This window comes from Anneissia japonica, unplaced genomic scaffold, assembly GCF_011630105.1.
Source record: "Anneissia japonica isolate Jap-2015-1 unplaced genomic scaffold, ASM1163010v1 scaffold284978_len400890_cov162, whole genome shotgun sequence".
Taxonomy (NCBI): Eukaryota; Metazoa; Echinodermata; class Crinoidea; order Comatulida; family Comatulidae; genus Anneissia; species Anneissia japonica.
Genome location: NW_022728715.1, coordinates 94,630 through 104,425, shown reverse-complemented (window position 1 = coordinate 104,425; position 9,796 = coordinate 94,630). Strand labels below are relative to the sequence as shown.

Here is a 9,796-nt window from a genome sequence, read left to right as displayed (position 1 = left end):
CTCCAATATCGATTAAATATGTCTTTGAAACCCTTTAAAATCGTCAAAATTTAAAAACTGTCTAAATCTTTTAATCGTAGCTCGATCACACCCACTTTGCTTTCTTCGGGAAAATCTGACTCCTCGTCGGAGTCATTTGAACCCCCAGCCGGGGACCTCGGCCCCCCGTCGGGCAAATCCTGGCGCCAACACTGCCGAACAGCCGACGCTAAAGGCACTTTGGTCGTACCATATACGAAATATTATTTCGAGGGAACGAAATAATATTTCGAGGGAACGAAATAACATTTCGAGGGAAGGAAATAATATTTCGAGGGAACAAAATGATATTTCGAGGGAACGTAATAATATTTCGTTCGAACGAAATATTATTTCGTTCCCTCGAAATGTTATTTCGTTCCCTCGAAATATTATTTCGTTCCTTCGAAATATTATTTCGTTCCCTCGAAATAGTTTAATATTTTTTCTAACCATGCCCCTTTAGGGGCTCCGTATTTATTTAGGCGAAGGACATTCATTTCATATAATTTTATTTCTAATTTTAACTGAGAGCCATGCCTTTTAAAGTCCCATAGCATTGGTTTTTTTTAAACCAGTATCTTGCCTTTTAATTTACAGTATTCCAATAAACGCCTTTTTTTTCGAAAAGGCGTTTATTCAAAATGGGACGTTTATTCGAATAAAATACGGTATATTTTTTTAACAAATTAGTACTGACTCTGAATTTGTATAAATAAGCATTTGAAACCACAAAATTTCTACGCCCTCTGGAACACTTCTGAGAGACTTTTTTGTGCGACACCCGACCATGCCCACTTACGGACCCAGTCGGGCAAATCCTGACACCACACGTCATAGTTTTGTTTCCTTATTTTTTGTTAAACACATATTTTTATTTTATTTTTTATTTCAGTAATATCAAATGCAAACAAAAAATCCAATAGTATAATCAAAAAGTATAGACCTGCAAGAGGTCTGACGGTCGTGTTTTCGTTGGAACGTAATCAGATTTCAAAAAGTACCACGAAGAAGAGGCGTGTCCTTCAAAAGACGACTTTCAAGTGAACACTATTCGAATTCTAATATGGCGCCCCTTATCTCGTGGTAGTACTTTTTTTAACGTTTCATTGTTTGCATACAAAATGAGGGCAGCCGGACTTCTTGCAATTCTACACGCAGGAAAAAACAATACGAAAAAGATTGTCTTTTTATGCTTAATATGGGAAGTAATCAATGATATTGTAAGTAAGTAATGAGGTAAATGTATTCCATCTATCATTGAAGTGGGTCATTTTAAAATTTGAATAATAAATTATATTTTTCCAACAGAAAATATTCTTTCAATAAACACCAGCAAAGGTTAAAGGAAATTTTATATATTTAGCTGACCAATAATAATGTAAAAAAGTAACACATTAATGATGGATTGATTTCTAAAACCAAAGAGGATTGTTTTGTTGTACTGTACAGTTAAAATGCAGCCATAATTGTTGAACAAAAAACTGTTCAAATTTGTTTCCAAACTGGATACACATTGAACATTCGCTTAAAAGGTGAGCTATAGTTTCAGGTTCTAAATGACAAAAAGAGCATATAGTTTAAAATCTTTTATTTCAATTTAAAGAGGAAATTATTAGTTGCAGGGGCAGATCCAGCTCGGTATGAAAGAGGGGCGTGTATGTGCGATTTGATTGTGAGTCTCAGAGAAGACCCTGTGGTAGGTGTGAAAGTTGCAAATCTCCCTTAAACCACTAGCATCTTCAATAATTTGAGGCATTATTTGATTGATTTTTATTATTTAGCATGGTGACAATCTTTACAAAACAATTTTTTTAACAAAAAAAGTAGATGGGGAGTACGCCCCTTACGCCCCACTCTCTATTGGAACCATCTGCGTTTGTAATACTCTGTACACAAGAAATTATTTTTATGAATTTTTTTTTTCCATTTCTCATCGGTGAATAAAAAACTTCATGTTGCTGGACCACTTATTTAGCTCCTCATTATTTTTTTGTTTATTTTTAATTTTTTTAAGCTCTTATTAGCTCAACATAAGGAATTTAATAACTTTTTTACACTCTACCAGATAGGACTATTTATATATGATAGACAGAAAAAGGACATTTTAAATTATTATCGAGATCTCTAAGTTGTGGCCACGCATGGAATAAAGCATTTCGTATACCCTGGTAGGCCTAATCTAGAAAATTATTATTCGTCTTAAATCCTTTGCAATAAAATCATCACGTTCTTAAAACGTACCTTTACTATTGAAGAAATTGTTAACATGTGTTATCATCATCATCATTATTATTATCACTTTTATTAATATTATTATTAAATGAATGTTTTAAACGACATGTTTCGACGTGTCCCACGTCATCATCAGGCAATAGCGCTGTGCTACTGACGGCTTAAATACTGCCGGTCAGATGTGGTAAGGGGAAGACAAGATATAGAGGTCAGGAATGCTATGGTAAGTCATGTATATAGACCCAAGCAATGTAAAGCGCTTATTTTATTTTAAGTTAATAAGTGTTGGGGGCGGAGTCAAGAATAGTAAAACAGTCTGGATTAGATGTTTTTTCACATTTAACTGAGTTCTGAAGATGTTGAAATATGTGTGATGACTTGTCCCGAAATAAATGCTCCTTAATCCGTGTTTCTAGGTGTCCATTGGTCTCGCCAATATACACGGAGTTAAACCCCGCGCAAGTAAATTTATAGATAACACGGGCTCGGAGATTATTCGGGACATAGTCCTAGTCTTTTACGTTAAAAAATTTGATAATTTGTATGACTTGAAAGCAAGTCTGACATTAATATTACAGCAATAATTTTTGACCATAACGTTAATTTTTCGTTGACAATAATTAGATAATTGTGTATAAGGTAACTAGAAATAAGAGGTTTGTGTTTGCGTTTTAGGAGGATCCAAAGAGGTGTGCGATAGTTTTTTGTTCAGGTAGTTATGTATTGTTTTATTAATTAAAGAAATCGGATAACAATTTTTTTGAAAAGTGAGTACAAGTTTTGTTAAATCATTGTGAAAACCCAACCATGTGTTGTTAGTTTTAAACGTACGGTCTATTAGAGTGCGTAGAAGTCCATGTTAATATGCAAGTGACATAGAGCTATGGAAAATTTGTTAACAAACCTGTATACGTTTTCTTGTGATAGACTGAGGTTATTAATGAGTTATGAACAGTGTTATCTAGAAGGATGTCAAGAAAGGGTAATTTTTTGTTGTACTCCTTTTCCATGTTGAATCTAATTGATGGGTGTTGTGAATTTTTTTTTAAATCGCAAAAAGTGTAGGCATCGTGTTCACAATTAAATAAGCAAAAAACATCATCAACATAACGTTGGTAAAAAAGAACGGGTGCATGAGTAAACGATTTGATCCAGGATTGTTCATGGTATCCCATGAAAAGGTTAGACGGGTCCCAATGGGGAACCCATTGAGACTCCATCTATTTGGTCATAAAATTCATTATCAAAATAAAATGAGTTTTAGAGGTATAAAATGGAATTTGTGTTATTAGAACAATCACATCTGATTTGTATCCTGAATAATAATGATTAAGGCAAAATTTGCTTGGATCACAACTTTCTGATGGCGTGCTGGTTAAAGTTAAGATGCCCGCAAAAGCTGCGAAATCGTCTGATCATTTGATATCTCTTTTCTATGGAATATTGATATAATAAAGTAAACAAGACATAAATGATCATATAGATTCTTAATATAAGAATACAATTAACATAATAGTAATATTCTTATAAGAATACTAATAACATGTTAAGAAAATAATAAGAATATTACCAATGCAGTAATGCATCTAATAAAATAAATGAATGTTTTAAACGACATGTTTCGACGTGTTCCACGTCATCATCATGCAATAACGCCCCCAACACCTATCAACTTAAAATAAAAGAAGCCCTTTACATTGCTTGGGAAAATCCGTCACTTAACAAACAAACAACTCATTACAATATCACTCTTTCATTCTAATTCATTCTAATTAATATATACATGACTTACCATAGCATTCCTCACCTCTATATACATGACCTACCTTAATAATTGCTTGTCTTCACCTTACCACATCTGACCGGCAGTATTTAAGCCGTCAGTAGCACAGCGCTATTGCCTGATGATGACGTGGGACACGTCGAAACATGTCGTTTAAAACATTCATTTATTTTATTAGATGCATTACTGCATTGGTAATATTATTATTATTTTCTTAACATGTTATTAGTATTCGTATAAGCATATTACTATTATGTTAATTGTATTCGTATAATATTCTTATATTGAGAATCTATATGATCATTATGTCTTGGCAGTGTACTTTAGGTTACAACATTAAAAGAGCTTACTTTATTATATCAATATTGCATAGAGAAGAGATATCAAATGATCAGACGATTTCACAGCTTTTGCGGGCATCTTAAGTTTGATCCAAGCAAATTTTGCCTTAATCATTATTATTCAGGATACAAATCAGATGTGATTGTTCTAATAACACAAATTCCATTTTAACCAAATGAATTTAAAAAAATCACAGTTTTCATGAACACCTTGAGATTAAATGACATTAGATGTAAAATGATGACGTCACAATTGTCCTATACTACTTAATATAAATAAAATACAAACAGTACAAACTTGATGGAAAACAGGTAATTTTTGGCAGTTTATTTCATGCATTTTGGTTGAGATGTTCATAGAATAACAGCAATTGAAGCAAAATAAAATTAATAAAGAAATTGTGATTAAAAAGCATGAAGAGCTGATTAAGATATTGGAAGAACTGGAAATTGATGGGAAAGATCTAAGGCTGATTAGAAACTTGTATTGGGATCAGAAAGCTGCCATCAGATAAAATGGAGAAGTGGGTGAATGGGTTGAAATCCATAAAGGTGTCCGACAAGGTTGTATTTTGTCCCCTGATTTATCTAATATTTATAGTGAGAAAGCTCTAAGCAAGATCAAGACACGTATAGGGTTACAACTGGGTGGGATAAATTACAACAACTTGAGGTATGCAGGCGATACAACTTTAATGGCGGACTCGGAAGAGAAACTTCAAGAACTTGTTAACATCGTGTCGGGAGAAAGTGAAAAATTGGGATTAGCGATAAACTGCCAGAAGACCTTCTCCATGGTTTGTACAAAGAAAACGCAGGTTCCACTTTGTTGCTTGAAAGTGAAGGGAAACAGCATAAAACAGAAGGACTGTTTTAAATACTTGGGAAGTTGGATTTCGTCTGATGGACGATCGAATAAGGATATCCAGTATAGGATTGGTGTAGCAAAGCAAACATTTAAGGATATGAAAAACCTTTTTTGTGCGGGGAGAATTGGAATGAAAGTGAAGAAAAGATTACTGAAATGTTATATCTGGTCAGTGCTGACGTGTGGATGTGAGTCCTGGACAATAAACAAGGCGATGGAAAGGAAATTAAAAGCTGTGGAAATGTGGTTCTACAGAAGAATGTTGAAGATCTCGTGGGAAAAGAAAATGACAAATGGAGAAGTGTTGCAAAAAGCGAAAACAGAAAGGCAGTTGATGAACACCATAAGAGAAGGACAATGGAGATTTGTTGGACATATTCTAAGAGAAGAAGGTGGAATTGAAAGACATATCATAGAGATGGAATTGAAGGGGAAAAGGGCGAAAGGAAGGAAAAGGATGAAGATGCTTGATTGGATGAAAGAAAAGCTGAATGTGAAGAATGATGTAGAGCTTGGGAATATTGCGAGAGATAGAAAGAGATGGAAAAAGACAGGACAGATACTGACAGACAATCCATGAACGCCTACGGCATAATATGCTATGGTACATAAAGAAGAAGATTAAACATATAACTGTATTCTCAGCCGATTCTACCTAAGTGATCATTCAGTTTCGGTGACAAATAAAATGCTGATACACTTCTATACTGGTGACAACACCAGTCATCAATCATCTGATCAGAATCCCCTAATCAGGTTTGGTGACGGCATCATGAATGGTGATGTTACCGAAACTGATACTTATAGAATCGGGTACTCTTAAGTAGGTCTAGCATTCATGCCAGTTGGAATCGCTCAGTTTTGTCATAACGAAAATAAAAATACATGATATTTGGTGTCCGCAAAAGTTGTTTTACTTCCGCTACAATCGGCTTCCGCGTTGGTTCCATTCAGTAGAAAAGATTCAATTCAAGATCTTCATTGTTTTACTATAGTGATGAGTTTGTAGTGATTATTTTTTCGGCATTCTCAAATATATTTAAGTTATTAAAGATTGCATTTATCTGTAACCATTCTGAAGTATCTTTGTTTTCTCAACGCCAACAATTTGCTGAATTCATGAGTCATATTATGACCAGATTCAAAACTAATATTTTCGTAGTAGTGGTATGGAATGTTTCTGCCGTCGGGGGCTGTACTAAACGGATAGAACCCATACAATGATATCCTATCGCATATAGGAACTGATACCGTATATAAAAACAGGCCAGAAGATGGACTGTACCTCATTTTCCAGAATCTGCAAGATAAAAAAACAAAAAAACAAAAAAAAAAAAACCATCCAAGTAAATTGGTATGAATGAAATAAATTGGAAACGAGATAGAAGTTTCTCAGAATATAATTAATACCGTAATCTTGAAAAACTATATAAGATATGGAAATATTTGGAAAGTTGGATAAATAAAAACCTCCAAACACAATTACAATTTTCAAAGGAAATGATAATACTTGGAATAGATGGAAAAACTGTATAAATGTTGTTATTATATTAGTAAAGGAAATTATCTATAGAAATAGTAAACAGAAAGTGTTACCATATATAACAAATATAAAGAGAGAAATTGTTAGATACTATGATATTACAAGATATATATTTTTTTCCACCTGTAACCAAGAGAAATTCTTTTCATTTTGGTCTTCACTGCATGTTCTTTTTCAAAGCTTCAAATAAATAATAAATAATAAATATTTAAATGTTTCAAGTCATGGCCTTTGTACCCTGGCCTCTGGTATATAACGTAATGGTACAGAAAGTTTTGAATATTAAATACAATAAATATTATATTTTCACTTGCAAAAGAATTTATAAAAATTGTTACAGGATATAAAATATATTTGTACTTACAATGAAACTATAAAACGTATTTATTATATGTATAATACTCTATGTTTTGAAAAGAAGGGAACTTATTTAATTGTTTTTGTTTATTTCCATTTTGAATGCAATGTATGATAAAATGAATAAAATGGTAAATAAAAAAATAAAAAAATTCCGTAACACTATTAACTATAATAATAATACTCAAAATGTTGACATCGGCGCAGATCTGCTTTGAGGTGGGGGTTGGGGAGTCATTAGTTCACACCCACCTCAGTTCCACCATGGTTAATGCTGAGGTGCGAACAATTGAGGAAATAGTACCTCTATAGGCCGAAAATGACAATCATAGCAAAATTCACCATCATGTACAAAGCTCTACCATTAAATCCTGGGTAATTTATGCAATTTATTTCAACAATTCTCAGGCATCTTCTTGACTTATGAAATTACATTGCGGTCGAAAAGTGGGGATCAACCCCCCTCCCTTAAAAATATGAGGGGCGATGAGTTCCTCTCCCACCCCATGATCTGCGTCAGTGAATGTTGAAGTGCCTCACACCTAAATATTAAACAATGGAAATCTAGAGTGTACGGAAATTAGTTTTAGTTTCAAAGAGACATAAAGGTGAAACTGGTAAAGAAAACTGAATTTAATACAGCACTATCCTTTTAGAGAAAAAGCCTTAACATAGAGTGTATCCTTACCTTTGAATTTGTGTACGTATAGGCTTGTATGGATAAGCAATTAGAAGATCTAAATTCGTTTTTCGAAAGTATTTCACAAAGTCCGTATAACAATGAATTGCTAAAGAACCAAATTTGGAAAACCAGATGATGGAACCTTCCAAATATTGGAATATATTCAGGTGATTCTCCGGGCATGGGTATTTGTTATGCTGCTTGACACACTTTAATGCTATTTTTGATGCTTTCGAATTAATAGTCATTAGGTTAGTTTTATTTCCAACGTCGTCTTTGTACCTTTTAGTCGGCGCCATGTTTGATCTTAGCACAAAATCATGAGCATCGATTTCAGCACCACATTTACTACCCAGAAGAATACCGCTATTGCCAATTACTGCGCATGTCCGTTGCTGGGGAATAAATTGTCCTACTGGTCTTTTCTTAATTCTCTTATAGCGGTAAAATCTTAGTTTTTCGTCGTCCAGTTGATGGGGTGGTATATAAATCGTCAGATTCGATGACAATCCCAATTTTTTCAGTCTAGAACTAATGATATAATTAAATACACAAATAATTGCTTAGTACTCTACACCTTGTTCACACCAAAACTTTTTTTTCAGATATAATATAACTTCATTCAAGTTGTGTGTGCAAGTAGACTTACAATGAAAAAGATTTCATCGTTTAAAAACGTCGCTACTCTATATTTACAATGTTCATTTTCATTAAGATGAGATATTTAAGACTATTCAATAATTATTATACTTGCACTATGTAGTGTAATTGTTTTTGCTGCGATTATAATATTAATAATTATAATAATTGTCAATTATTATTAATTTTCTAATAATAATTATTATTATTATCATAATTGTTAATTATTATTATTATTATTATTATTATTATTATTATCATTATCATCATCATCCTCATCGTTATCAATATCGCCATCAATATCATCAGCATAATAATGATTACAGCAACCGATGCTCCGTCTACAATATTTGTGGATGTGATGTATAATAATCTTACCGCATTCTTAATACAACCTCTAAAGAAATGTGTTTATCAAATGCAGCTTCAAGTGCTTTCTTCATATTTTTAACTTGGGGGTTTTCGGTTAATATTCTGTAGAAAATAAACATGATTTTAATTATTATCGCCTTTTTTCAAAATAACGAAATTATAAACAGTTAAAGCTTATTTATAGAAATAGAAAAGAAATAAAACATGTTTCCAAGACCATCAGAGCTCTCATTCATTGTATTTTGGAATTTAATAAAATTGATTAAAACCATAATTGTCGATTTTTGAATATAAAACTCCCTCGTTATTGTTTGAAGTGAGATTGTTTTCGGTTAAAATAAAAAGATGCTTTTCATCTTAAACATTTGAACCTACAAGAGGTAATATTCAAACCAGGTTAATGCTGATAGAAAATGTAACAAATATATTACACCTATTAATTAATATGTAAGTTGCTTATTGTTATAATTCCGTTATTGTCTGATTTATTATAAGAATAATACCGAAATAATAGGACTAGGCCTATGATAACGGGAATAATAGACCAGTCCAATAACTTAAGTTTAAGTTTATTCATGGAGGAAATCCATGGTTTATTGAAGGTTTACTTACAAAGACTCGTTTTTCGTCTCTTTGAGTTTTGATGTCTTGTTCAAAGAAAATGTTTGTAGTTTTGCAGGATAATGTGTTGGCCAGTGGATTGCAACATATGTTGACAGAACTGCGAAACACATTAGACAGATCAGAATCCTAAACATAGTTGATCTGCGTGAATCGGTCGTTTTAATAGATTTCATAATTTCTAATGAGAAAAGAAAATTAGCATCATAGAGCAAAAAAAAGATAAGAATTTACAAAAGGTATAATCACATGGAAAAGGTAAAATTATCTCACAGCCCATCTCTCATCTGTGCTGTCATACAAACAACTGAGCAACTGAATTATTCTACCTTAGACC

General features: G+C 32.8%; 1 protein-coding gene across 2 annotated transcripts in view; it reads right to left on the bottom strand.

The window, feature by feature from the left end:
- Positions 1–6,256: 6,256 nt before the first annotated feature.
- Positions 6,257–9,796, bottom strand: part of LOC117114523 (CMP-N-acetylneuraminate-poly-alpha-2,8-sialyltransferase-like) — a 5,961-nt gene continuing 2,421 nt past the window's right edge. The window contains exons 2-5 of one of the 2 annotated variants that reach the window (XM_033258203.1): positions 9,451–9,640; positions 8,845–8,940; positions 7,834–8,358; positions 6,257–6,545 (exon numbers count right to left, since the gene is read on the bottom strand). In XM_033258203.1, coding sequence (XP_033114094.1) covers positions 6,293–6,545; positions 7,834–8,358; positions 8,845–8,940; positions 9,451–9,635 — 1,059 coding nt within the window. In that variant the 5' untranslated portion in view covers positions 9,636–9,640 and the 3' untranslated portion in view covers positions 6,257–6,292. The remainder of the gene's footprint in view (positions 6,546–7,833; positions 8,359–8,844; positions 8,941–9,450; positions 9,641–9,796) is intronic. The other variant, XM_033258204.1, reaches the window with a different exon arrangement.